A 12936-nucleotide genomic window follows, 5' to 3' on the forward strand; every position below is an offset into this window, starting at 1 on the left:
AACAACTGACACCACATAAATACAAAGGACTGTAAGAAAATACTATGAAGAACTGTATGCCAAAAAATTAGACAACCTAGATGAAATGCACAAATTCCTTGAAACACATAATCTTTCAAAAATCAATTTGGAAGAATCAGAAAACCTAAACAGACCAATTACAACAAATGAGATAGAAACAGTTATCAAAAAACTCCCAACAAAGAAAAGTCCTGGGCCAGATGGCTTCACAGGTGAATTTTTTTTGGGGGGGAGGGATCAAAGCATTTTATTGAGGGCCTCCGGGAGAGGGTGGAAGGGTTGGAAAGACCACGACATCCGACGTCCTCGACCCGGCCATGATTACAAACACGGCCTCATCTCCGCATCATCCCAGCCACCGAAAGGCCTTCACAGGCGAATTTTACCAAATATTCCAAGAGGAACTAACTCCTATCCTTCTCAAGCTATTTCAAAAAATTCAAGAGGAGGGAAGACTTCCAAGCTCCTTTTATGAGGCGAACATAATCCTCATTCCAAAACCAGGCACAGACACTACAAAGAAAGAAAATTATAGTCCAATTACCCTGATGAACTTAGATGCTAAAAGTCTCAACAAAATATTAGCAAACCGGATCCAGTAATACATGAAAAAAATCATACATCATGATCAAGTGGGATTTATTCTGGGGAGGCAAGGCTGGTACAATATTCACAAATTAATCAATGTGATTCATCATCACATAAACAGAAGGAAGGAGAAAAATCACGTGATAACAACAATAGATGCAGAAAAAGCGTTTGATAAAATCCAGCATTCATTTATGGTCAAAACTCTTAGCAAAGTGGGAATACAGAGATCATATCTCAACATGATAAAGGCCACCTATGACAAACCCACAGCAAACATCATACTCAATGGGCAAAAATTAAAAGCAATCACCTTAAGCCTGACCAGGTGGTGGTGCAGTGGATAGAGTGTCGGACTGGGATGCAGAAGGACCCAGGTTCAAGACCCCGAGGTCGCCAGCTTGAGTGCGGGCTCATCTGGCTTGAGCAAAGAGCTCACCAGCTTGGACCCAAGGTCGCTGGCTCCAGCAGGGGGTTACTCGGTCTGCTGAAGGCCCGCGGTTAAGGCACATGTGAGAAAGCAATCAATGAACAACTAAGAAGTCGCAACGTGCAACGAGAAACTGATGATTGATGCTTCTCATCTCTCTCCGTTCCTGTCTGTCTGTCCCTGTCTATCTCTGCCTCTGTTTAAAAAAAAAAAAAAAAAAATCAGTAAAAAAAAAGCAATCACCTTAAGATCATAAACAAGGCAGGGGGTGCCTCCTTTCACCACTCTTATTCAACATAGTTCTGGAAGTTCTAGCCACAGCAATGAAACCAGAAGAGATAAAAGGCATCCAAATTGAAAAAGAAGTAAAACTATCATTACTTGCTGATGACATGATACTGTACATAGAAAACCCTAAAATCTCAGTCAAAAAACTACTGGACCTGATAAATGAATTTAGTAAGGTGGCAGGATATAAAATCAATATTCAGAAATCAGTGGCAGTTTTATACACCAACAATGAACTGTCAAAAAGAAAAATTAAGGAAACAATCCCCTTCACTACTGCAACAAAAAAAAGTACCTTGGGCCTGACCTGTGGTGGCGCAGTGGATAAAGTGTCGACCTGGGAACAGAGGTCGCCGGTTCAAAACCCTGCACTTGTCTGGTCAAGGCATATATGGGAGTTGATGCTTCCTGCTCCTCCCTCCTCTATCTCTCTCTCTCTCTCCTCTCTAAAAATGAATAAATAAAAAAAATAAAAAATAAAATGAAAAAAAACAAAACAAAAAAACAGGGGCTATGGAGAAAAAAAAAAAAAAGTACCTCGGAGTAAATTTAACCAAGGAGATTAAAGACTTGTACTTGGAAAATTATAAAACAATGATAAAAGAAATAAAGGAAGATACAAACAAGTGGAAGCATATACCATGTTCATGGATAGGAAAAATAAATATCATTAAAATATCTATGCCTGACCAGACGGTGGCGCAGTGGATAGAGCGTTGGACTGGGATGTAGAGGACCCAAGATTGAGACCCCGAGGTTGCCAGCTTGAGCGCGGGCTCATCCAGCTTGAACATGGGATCACTGACATGGTCCCATGGTCACTGGCTTGAGCCAACCCTGGTCAAGCACTTATGAGAAGCAATCAGTGCACAACTAAAGTGACACAATTACAAGTTGATGCTTCTCATCTCTCCCCATTCCCGTCTGTCTTGCAACAAAAAAATCTCTATCACAATGATGTACTTTACAAAACAAGCCTGACAAATACAATGTATTTACAACTTTTTTTTTTTTTTTTGTATTTTTCAGAAGCTGGAAACAGGGAGACAGTCAGACAGACTCCCGCATGCGCCTGACTGGGATCTACTTGGCACGCCCACCAGGGGGCGATGCTTTGCCCATTCGGGGCGTCGCTCTGTTGCGACAAGAGCCATTCTAGTGCCTGGGGCAGAGGCCAAGGAGCCATCCCCAGCGCCCGGGCCATCTTTTGCTCCAATGGAGCCTCGACTGCAGGAGGGGAAGAGAGACAGAGAGGAAGGAGAGGGGGAGGGGTGGAGAAGCAGATGGGCGCCTCTCCTGTGTGCCCTGGTCGGGAATCGAACCCGGGACCTCCACACGCCAGGCCGATGCTCTACCACTGAGCTAACCGGCCAGGGCTGTATTTACAACTTTAATTCTTTTTTTTTTTTACAGAGACAGAGAGGGAGTCAGAGGGATAGACAGGGACAGACAGACAGGAATGGAGATAAGCATCAATCATTAGTTTTTTGTTGCACATTGCAACACCTTAGTTGATCATTGATTGCTTTTTCATATGTGCCTTGACCGCAGGCCTTCAGCAGACCGAGTAACCCCTTGCTCGAGCCAGCGACCTTGGGTCCAAGCTAGTGAGCTTTGCTCAAACCCAGTGAGCCCGCGCTCAAGCTGGCGACCTCAGGGTCTCGAACCTGGATGCTCGGCATCCCCGTCCGACACTCTATCCACTGCGACACTGCCTGGTCAGGCAAGACTAATTCTTTCATGTGGTGGTGTAACGGGTAGAGCATCAGCCCTGGGATGCTGAGGACTCAGGTTCGAAATCCGGAGGTCACTGGCTTGAGCACGGGCTCACAGACACGACCCCATGGTCACTGGCTTGAAGCCCAAGGTTCCTGGCTTGAGTCCAAGGTCACTTGCTCTGTTGGAGCCCCCTGGTCAAGGCACATATGAGAAAGCAATCAATGAAAAACTAAGGTGCCACAACAAAGAATTGATGGTTCTCACCGCCCTGTTTGTCCATCTCCTTTTGCTATAAAAAAAATTTTTTTTGGAACATTATACATGGATTAATTTCCATCAAGCTTTCTCATCTAACAGTTTTATATCTTCCCTGAGATTTTTCACATGTAAGGAATTGTGCAAATTGAAGCCCTTCCCACTGTTTGTTCAAAAGTTTTTAGCTAGTGACTCCTTCCATGCCTTTGGAAGGAACTGCGATGACTGAAGGCTGTCTCACATCTCCGTTTATACTAAATGAGGATTACTCAAAAATACTCTCTCTCCCTGCAGGCCACCTCAACTAACACTCGAGTGACTCCTTCACATACCCATATCTTTTGTTGTTTCCACGAAAAAACACTGGACTTGCAGATACCATTCTGCCCCTGGAATGAACTCATGGTGAGCTAGAACATGCATGCTCACTTGCAGACACCAATTTTATTTGCCCGACATCCCACTGCTCCTTGAACCTGAGACCTGGGTTTTTCATTCACTGCTGGACCCGCAGTACCTAGCAGGGCCTGTGCAAGTGGGTGCTCAGTAGGTATTTGTTAGACGAAATGAATTCATTCAATAAATGCACAATCCTAGTAGTGTTTTCCTGGTGGGTGTGGGGGTGTTTGTGTCACCTCCATCCCCAGCGGTTGCAGGCAAGTGCTGTCCTCAGGTGGTCAGGTCAGGGGCCCTGCAGCTACAGGCCACAGGTTCCCCTGGGCACACAAGGACAGAGAAGCAAGGCTGGGCCGCTGATTTATTCTGCAGTGGAGGTGGTGGGTGGTGGCTGCGGGAAGGGCGTCCTGCCCCAGCTTGCTTCAGCTCTTGGAGTAACGCCTCTGTAGCGATTCCCGGTAGAAGCGGAAGACGTGTTGTGAGGCGGCCTGGGCTGCAGCCAGGCACTGCTGGAACTGGGTGGGGAGAGACTCGTCAAACTCATGCCTGCACCTACTCATGGCCTGGCTGACCCACCTGATTTCTAGGGCCTCCAAACCCGCAACATCCCTTTTCACCTGGGCACCCCGCCCCGCCCTGCCACATGAGGCCGGTGGGGAGGGGATTATTCCAAGTGCCTCTCTTCCTTCCTCACTTCAAGGCCTCTGAGACAAGAACAGAAGGTGAGGGGTTCAGGGACCAGCTTTGGCAGCTCCGTGGCCTTGCACCCATGGGACCAGGCATCCTGACAGCTGGAAGAGACCGAGGCTCTCTGGAAACTTAAGAGCTCGTGGAACTGGAGAGATTCTGGAGTTTCAGAGCCACAGGCCCTGGGACTCTGCAAGATGCTAAGAGCCATGGAATCTGAGAGCCCAGATCTTGACTGCCACACATCCCTAGATTTCAGGAGGTCCAGATTGGAAATGCTCTTGGGATACCATTTGGCCCAAGGTTCCAAACTCTTCAGATCTGGAACGGGGAAGGAGAGCGCTACTCGGAGCTGGAGGCTGGGGTCCTTCAGGTACCCCCACCTCTGGATTTCCACCTGAGCTCCTCTTCTCTTTTCCTACTGGGCTTCCCTTTTAAAAGTCCCACAAAGGGCTCTGTGGCTACAAACTTTGCAAACTCCTATTTACATAAGGGATACAAGGAGGGGGCTCTCCTTGAACCTGTGAGGGCAGGGCAGGGCAGGGAGGGAGGGAAGGACCTGGGGTTCAAGCGCATCTACACACCAGTACCTCAGCATCGGAGTAGAGCCCCTTGGTGGTAGACATGAGCAGCTTCTGGTCCACGCTGTCGACTGCAAAGGTCAGGACTGCCCGCGCCTCCTAGGGATGACGAAGAGAAGGTGAGGGACCTGGACCATCCCCTCAGATAAACTCTCTCCTGATCCAAAAGAAGGGACTGGCCCTTCCCACAGGCAGGTACTCCTGCACTGAGTGCAGTTGTTTGTCTACAGACCACCCTCTTCTGGCTTCCCTGGCCTCTCCTCTGGGTTCCACACCTGATCCTTTCCTCTGGGTTCCACACCTGATCCTCTCCTCTGGGTTCCACACCTGATCCTTTCCTCTGGGTTCCACACCTGATCCTTTCCTCTGGGTTCCACACCTGATCCTTTCCTCTGGGTTCTACACCTGATCCTATCCATGATTCTGATGGGCTTCCGAGCAGTACCCCTGCCCTGTGTGTGTGTGTGTGTGTGTGGGGCGCATCGCACACGTCATTTACCTGGTGCCTCCTAGCCTCTCTGTGCTCTGTACTGCAGGGGCTGGAAGCTGGCAAACTGTATTCTCCAGACTCCCCTACAAGGAAGGTTCCACTGTAATCTGGTGGGAGACTGGCAGGAGGGAGACCAGCACCTGGGGCCTCACTTCCAGTGACAAGTGCTGTGGCTGTGGCAGCAGCCGTTGTAGCCATGTGGGTGAGGTGGGTTCGGGACCGCAGCCAGGACGTCTGTGCACCCAGAACTGACGACAGCAATGCCTCCAACAGCACAGGCAGGAGACGGCTCTGGGTTCTGAACTCCGGATGTCAACCTTCTTCCTTTTCTTCCCTTTAGCTCTTCCAACTCTGTTGTAACCAGTTCCTTGCATTAAACTCTCCATCGGAAACCCCTCAACTGGTTTCTGCTTTCCTGACTGGATGTGACTGGGCAAATAACTCAAGAGTAACCATAGCCCCAGGACACCGTAAACTTGACTCAGTAAGGAACACTCTTTCCTCCTTTGCTTCTGAGTCTCTTAACATGTAAGCACAGAGCTTAAGAGGTCAGCTGCAGCCTCAGGAGAGATGCTGTCCAGAGAGAATGGAGCTGATATGCAGAAAAAAAGCAGGGACCAAGAAATGAAGCAAGGAAATCCTGATGGTGTTAGAGGCTCTGGCTCAACCTCTGTTCTGAGTTTGGTACTAAATGTCACTAAGTTCCTTTTGCTGAAGCACTTTGAGTTGGGTTTCTAGCACTTGCCCTGGGGAACAGAGCAGAGCCTGCCAGTGGGCTGAAGTGGTCTGAGCCAACCCTTGTGAAGTGTAGCCAAGAGGAGAGGGGCAGTGTCTGCCTACAGCTTTTCACCACTCTGGCCTTCGTACCTACCTTTTCTTGCTTGGCTGTAGGGTCCAGCACCAGGGTCCCATCAGAGTCTAGGGCACAGGTGACCCCACAGAAGAGGGCCCGCATGGGCACACCTGCGTCTACCAACGCCATGCAAGCGGCATTCAGGCAACAGGCCAGGAGCTGAGTGCAGCAGGGAGTGGTTAAGGGAGTAGTTAAGATCCCTAAGCCACAGAGATCTTTAAACGATGAGCTCTTGCTCTACTCTGCTTGCTCAGCGCTCCCTCGGCACTGAACCTCAAAGCTAAGCGCAGGGTCAGAGTGGAGGTCAATGGCAAAGGCTTTGGAGTCAGACGAGCCTGGGCCTGAGTTTTGTCTCATTTTTCTTCAGCTGTGTGACCCTAGACAAGTGACTTTCCCTCTCTGGGCCTCAGTTTTCTCACTTGAGACATGGGAACATAAGAACATCCATCTGTCAGGGGCCTTGGACTCTGGAACCAGATGGCTTGGGTTCAAGTCCTCGCTCTGCCAGCTACTAGTTATGTGAGTTGATTTTGCTATGTGGACTAAATGAGTCAACATGTGTAAGGCGCTCAGGATAGTGCTCAACACACAGTAAGCGCCCAAGGTGTTTGTAATTTTTTTTTTCCATCAAGTTGGTTTGGTGCCTGTCAAGTGTTTGGAACTCTCTGACTAGCACAGAATGAGTACACAGCCATCAGAAAGGAAGGCAATTAGGGAGATTCTGGAGGACTTCCTGGAGGAAGCAACCCTGCAGAAAGGATACAGAGCCAGCATCGCTGATGACCTGCAGCACAACGGTGATGGAAGTGCGGGGGTGCAGTGCCCCCAGCACCACCGCTTCACACGTGTTCCTGATTAGTCGCTCCCGGCTCTTCTCTGCTACACCTGGGGGAATCGGGACGGGGAGAGGTCAGGCTCTTCTCTTCCTCCATATGCACCACCCAAGCCTCCCGAAACGGCCTGCAGTCCCAGCCTGGGTTGGTGCAGGGCTGGCTGCCACCCGCCCCATCCCTGCCTCCTCTGGCATCTACAAGGGAGCCTTCCAGGGGAGGAAAACCCCAGAGTACTCACGCTCTGTGCTGCTGGCTAGCTCCTTCCAGTGGGCCCAGTGCCCAGGAAAGAGGGAGACAAGAGGGAAAGGGCAGGAAAACAAGGTAACGGAAAGAAGGGGAGATGGAGCCAGAACATAAGAGGGCGAGGGAAGACTAGAGGAGAGACAGAGAGAGGCAAAAAAAAACTAATAGAAACACAGACACAGACTCAGAGGCAGAGCTGGAGAAAGAGACAGAAACAGCTACAGGGAAAGAAGGGGACAGTAGAGATTGGGGACAGCAGTGAGGGAGGCCCTGGAAGGGAGGTCTCAGTAGAGGATATCTGGAGACCCAGTTACCAGGCAGTCCGATCTTCGGCCTCAGGATCACTTCCAGCGTGGCCTTGTTGAACATCTCTTTGCTGACCTTCACCTCAGCCGGCCCGTATACACCTGCCAGGATGGAGGTATCGCCTGGGGAGAGAGCACGGAGGCCTTACCCACAGGCGCCCTGCCTCTGGAACCCACTGTGAGGCAATTAACAGTGTGGGCGCTGGGCCAGATGGCCAGGGCTCCCCACGTCATTCAGACCCACCATTTGGTGGCAGTGATTCTTTAAGCACTCACTTCATTCTCTGCCTCTACTTCCCCATCTGTAAAAATAACAGTACCCCCCTCATAGCATCGTGAAGTTTAAATGAAATAATCTATGACACTGCCTGAGTATTCAACCAACAGGCTTTCGCCAACATTACTGACTTCAACAGGAAGCCTTCCTCCCACTTACCGTAGCTGGTCTCGACTTCTCCCAAAGATTTCCCTAGCCACACTCTCTGCCCTCCCTCAGGCTCTTGTCCCCAAACAGTGCAGCAGGGACACCTGAGAAGGGGATAAATCTCTAGCATGCGTCCTGACTCCTGTTTATTACCCAGAGAAGCAGCAGAAATACCTCGGAAATAAAAAGCCTGGCTTCTAGTCCAGTCTGGTTCCTCCTGGCTTTGTATCCTCAGTTGATTTTACTCACTTCTCTAAGCCTTAGTTTTACCATCTGCAAAATGAAGAAACTGGACTATGGCAGTGGCTTCCAAACTTTTCTGACCATAACTCCTAAGAAATATATTTTACAGTGGAACTCAAAACGCCCACGGGTCTGTGTGTGCATAAATGAAACAAAGGACTCACAAAACACCTTCCCATTACTACTTTGATATACTCTGATATATTCTACTTGATTCCAGTAAAAAAGAATGAGTGCAGTGGTTCTGAACCTTTTGTGTGTGTGTGTGTGTGTGTGTGTGTGTGTGTGTGTATGTGACAGAGACAGACAGAGAGAGAAAGATAGGGACAGACAGACAGGAAGGGAGAGAGATGAGAAGCACCAATTCTTTGTTGTGGCACCTTAGTTGTTCATTGATTGCTTTCTCATATGTGCCTTGATGGGGAGGGGGGGGGTAATGAGCCCGTGCTCAAGCTGGCAACCTCGGGGTTTCGAACCTGGGTCCTCATGTCTCAGTCCAACGCTCTATCCACTGTGTCACCACCTTGTCAGGCTGGTTCTCAACCTTGACTGCACACTAAAATCACCCCAAAGCTTTAAGAGACACTGATGCCCAAGCCTCCTGCCGGAGATCTTAACTCAGCTGCTCAGGGTGGGGCTCAGAGTTCCAGAGGCCACTCCGCTGTGCGGGGAGGGAGGGGGAACCTGCGACCTGCAGTGTGAAGAAACGAGCTCCAGCACAGCTTCCAAACACTGGTCTGCAACCAGAACCACTGCAGCAGGTAATGAAGAACGTAGAAGGCCAGCCTTCGTAGTTGCGGGGTGGCTCCTGGGCTCTGCACTGGAAGCTTACCTGAGATTCCGAGGCCAGAAGTGCCTGGAACACACTTTTGAGGGTCTTCAAGGGTTCTCCTTGTTGGCTCCTGGGACTTAGGGGTTTTAGAAGGTGGAAGAGGATACCTCTCTCTCAGTATGGTAAGTTCTAAGAAACTAGAGGCATCTGAATTTAGCAAGAGAGCTAAGCCTGGGGTGGGCCTGGAAAGGTCCCCAGTTGGGGCCGTTTTTTCCTGGGGTTGGGAGGAGGGACTGCCCGCACAACTGAGGGCTTCTCTGCTCCAGGGGACTCTGCCCCGAGGGTGCAGGTTACCCAGGAAAATTAGATCCTAGCGAGGGTTTTCATTCCTGTCACTCCAGGTGAGTTGTCTGTGGTCAACCTGAGTACAGGAGTCCCTCCCCTCTCCCCTTCCTGACCACACAGCTCCCAACAATTCTCTGGAGCAACTCTCTCCTCTGTGGACCCACATCCACGTTCAACTCCTACCCCACTTACAGCCAAGCTCCCGAAGAGCTGTCTCTACTTGCTGTCTCCTTTTCCTCTCCTCCTTGACCCCACCACTCCACTAAGGCAGCTTTCAACCGTGTCACCAATGACATGTTCAAACTGTCAACCCACAGGACTGTTCCATCCGCATGTAACTTCTCAGTACGACTGGAGCAGCTGGTTGGCCCTTACATCTCAAACACGTTCTCTGGGCTCCAGGTCACCATTCTCTGTTTTTCCTCTTCCTGACTGGCTCCTTCTCAGTGTCTTTTTGCTAGCTCCTCACAAGTGGGAAAACTCAGGGCTTACTCCTGGGACCTCTTCTCTTTCCCATCTACAGTCATTTTCTTGCTGAATTCATTCAATCAAGAGCTCAAAACACCATCTATAGCAGAGGAATTCAATGATATGTCCATATGTTCAATTATATGACACAGTATGTCCATATTAGGTCTCTCTTCTGAATTCCAGATTTGTATGTCTAACTGCCCATGTAGTAAGGTATTCGAAGAACTTCCTTGCTTTTTCAATAGGAGATAGAATTTGTATATTGCCTTCTTTCTCCCCCTCTTTGAATCCTAGGAATAGCATGCCCCTGGGCAATGGAGGGAGGGGAGAGACATTGGAAGAATCTGTGAAATGTAGGTCTTGTGAATCCCCACCTGTATGTAGTTGTAAGCTTGTGTCATGATGTTATGCCTCCCCCCCAACCTGTATGTGGTCAAAGAGTATGTACGCAGCCTCTGAGAGGTAAGCAGGGCTGCATGATTTCGGTAGGAGGATTGTCCCTTATGCCGCCAGCTTTTAATAAAACTCCTCAAAATTCATATTGGACTTGGTGTCTCTATATGAACCCACAGAAATCAGGTACAGTACTTTATAACACCCAGTCTATCTTGCCTATGTGATATCTACTAAGCATTGCAAACTTCATATCCAAACTGAACGCCTCATCTCCCCCCAGCACTGCTAATCTGGGCAAAAACCTTAGTGCTGTCTCTCTCTTCTTGTATTCCAAAACCAAACCATCTGAAAATTGTGCTAGTTTTACCTTCAAAATACATCCAGAATTTCACCACCTCCATTGCTCCCACTCTGGTCTGACCCACAATCATCTCCCTGCTTCCCCCATACCCTCTATAGCAGGGGTCTCAAACTCAACTCAGCATGTGGGCCGCAGAGCAAGATCACAGCCCTTCGGCTTCGGCGGGGCGCACTAGGTCTACAAAAGGCAACTGTTACGCAACACTTTTCTCACTGCAGTTGAAAACAAAAAAAAATCAGTACAACAAGCACAATCGTACATGCAGTTTACTCAGTGTCACAAAACGACCAGAAACTGTAGTTCGCATCACAACTGCTGTTAACTAAGCTAATATCTAGCTGGGATGCTAGAGAAATGAAAAATACAAGTAGGCCCCTAGGCTTACTTAATTTTATCCAAAATATTTTGAACTTCGTGGATTAGTCTGCGGGCCGCACAAAATTGTTCGGCGGGCCGCATGCGGCCCGCGAGTTTGAGACCCCTGCTCTATAGGCAACACTGAAACCAGAGAGATTCTGTTAAAAATATATTCAGATCATGTCACTCCTCTGAACAAAACTTCCAATGGCTCCTCTATCATTTACTAGGCCTTATATGATGGGCAGGTCTTCTTACCTCTCTCCAAAGCCTCCTCTCACTGCTCTAGCCATATTGGTCTCCTGACTTCCTCAAACATACCAGGCAAGTTCTTGCTGTAGGCTTTTGTACCTGGATATACTTGGTATGCTTTTCTTCCTGGTATTTTCAGGGTTTGCTCCCTTAACTTTAGGTCTTTATTCAAATGCTCCAATTTCATTGAAGCCTTTCTTGACCATCCTGGTTAAGACTGCAACTCTCTCTGGCACACGCTATTCCCATTCTCTACTGTATTTTTCTCTGTGGCGTTTTACGTAGTTATCTTATTTACTGTCTGTCCTCTTGATTGGAGTGTAAACTCCATTAGGTCAGGGATTTAAAAGATTTTATTGCTGTATTCTCAGTGGCTATAACAGTGAAATACATATGTGTTCAATGAATGAAGGAAAGAATGAGAGCAGGTTTGTAAGTGGGTAGAAGGCAGTGCCCTAGCATCTATGGGGCTGATCCTCATGCCTATCTCCAGAGGAATATTTACTCCCTGGGTCAGGGAGTTTGAAAGGTATTTAGCTAGAGGAAAGGACTATTTACTCAATAGGTAAGATCCACCCTCCAATCCTAGAAAAATTTACTCACATGGAGAGAGGGGTATCCCAGGTCAAAGGGATATCTACCCAATTCGTAGGGTAGGGAGGAAATCTTTCTTAATTCAGGGTGCGGACATCACCCTTAATCTGAAAATTACGTACTTGGGTAAAAAATCTTCCATGGCAAGGAGTAACTAAGCCGGTAATGGTGATCTGCCAGTCTACGGGGAATTTATGCAAATAGGTAGGTTTGCCTTAGTCAGGGATGTATGAAACAACCCAGGGTATGTGTGTGGGAGGCCGAGGAGGAATCTAATCAAGGGTGTTATTTACTCTGGTGAGGTTTTTCCTTATTCTGTGATATTCATGCTAATGGGAAGATCTATCCCGCTCTCCTGATAAGTATTTACCAGGGTGGAGATATCTTCTCTCTTCTAGTCGGGACAGAGAGGTATATGCACCCAAGAGTATGTTGTAGTATCCACCTGGGCAAGAAGTTCTGTACGAGTCGGAGGAACACTGACCAGCTAGTATGGGAAGAGGTGGGCACACCGTAGCCGCCTCGTAAAACAAATACGACCTGGATGAACGTGGCCTCGGCAGAATTTACCTGGCTTAAGTTCTCACCTTGCAGGAACGAGGCAGAGCCATCCGGCCGGGAGAGCAGATTTTGTTCGCAAGCCAAGTGCCGGAGGCTGCAGCCGGAGCCCGGAGGGCCTGAATCTGTTCCACATTTAGCGCGGATCTTAACGTCAGTCTGCATTGCCCACTCAAATCGACAAACACCACGCGTGCAGTCGCTTCCGCACTGAAGCGCGCGCGCGCTGGCGTACAGGATGCGTGTACTCAGTGCGCACGCGCCGACCCAGGTTCGACAAAATCTTAAAGCCGCCGCACGTGTTTCCCGGTTTACTAACAAATTGTCCCGGCCCACTCCCTTATCCTACCTGAGGCCCCCGGGCCTTAAAATCCTGAGGCTCTGGTGAGGTTGCCCTCTTCTTTGCCTGTTGCAGAAACAGCTACGTTGAGGCGATTAGAGTAATTTTTGGAAAACAAGTTTGTTTTATCCACT

The 12936-nt window shown here is 48.8% G+C and overlaps 1 protein-coding gene across 1 annotated transcript; it reads right to left on the reverse strand.

Annotated features, from left to right (window-relative positions):
- Positions 1-643: 643 nt before the first annotated feature.
- Positions 644-12873, reverse strand: EXOSC5 (exosome component 5). The gene is made up of 6 exons (XM_066349985.1): positions 12492-12873; positions 7699-7812; positions 7072-7193; positions 6327-6467; positions 4975-5064; positions 644-4212 (listed from the first exon to the last, which is right to left on the reverse strand). Exons 1-6 carry the CDS (start codon positions 12625-12627, stop codon positions 4120-4122), a joined length of 696 nt encoding a protein of 231 aa, XP_066206082.1. The 5' UTR covers positions 12628-12873; the 3' UTR covers positions 644-4119.
- Positions 12874-12936: the final 63 nt, after the last annotated feature.

Source organism: Saccopteryx leptura, chromosome 9, assembly GCF_036850995.1.
Source record: "Saccopteryx leptura isolate mSacLep1 chromosome 9, mSacLep1_pri_phased_curated, whole genome shotgun sequence".
Lineage (NCBI taxonomy): Eukaryota > Metazoa > Chordata > Mammalia > Chiroptera > Emballonuridae > Saccopteryx > Saccopteryx leptura.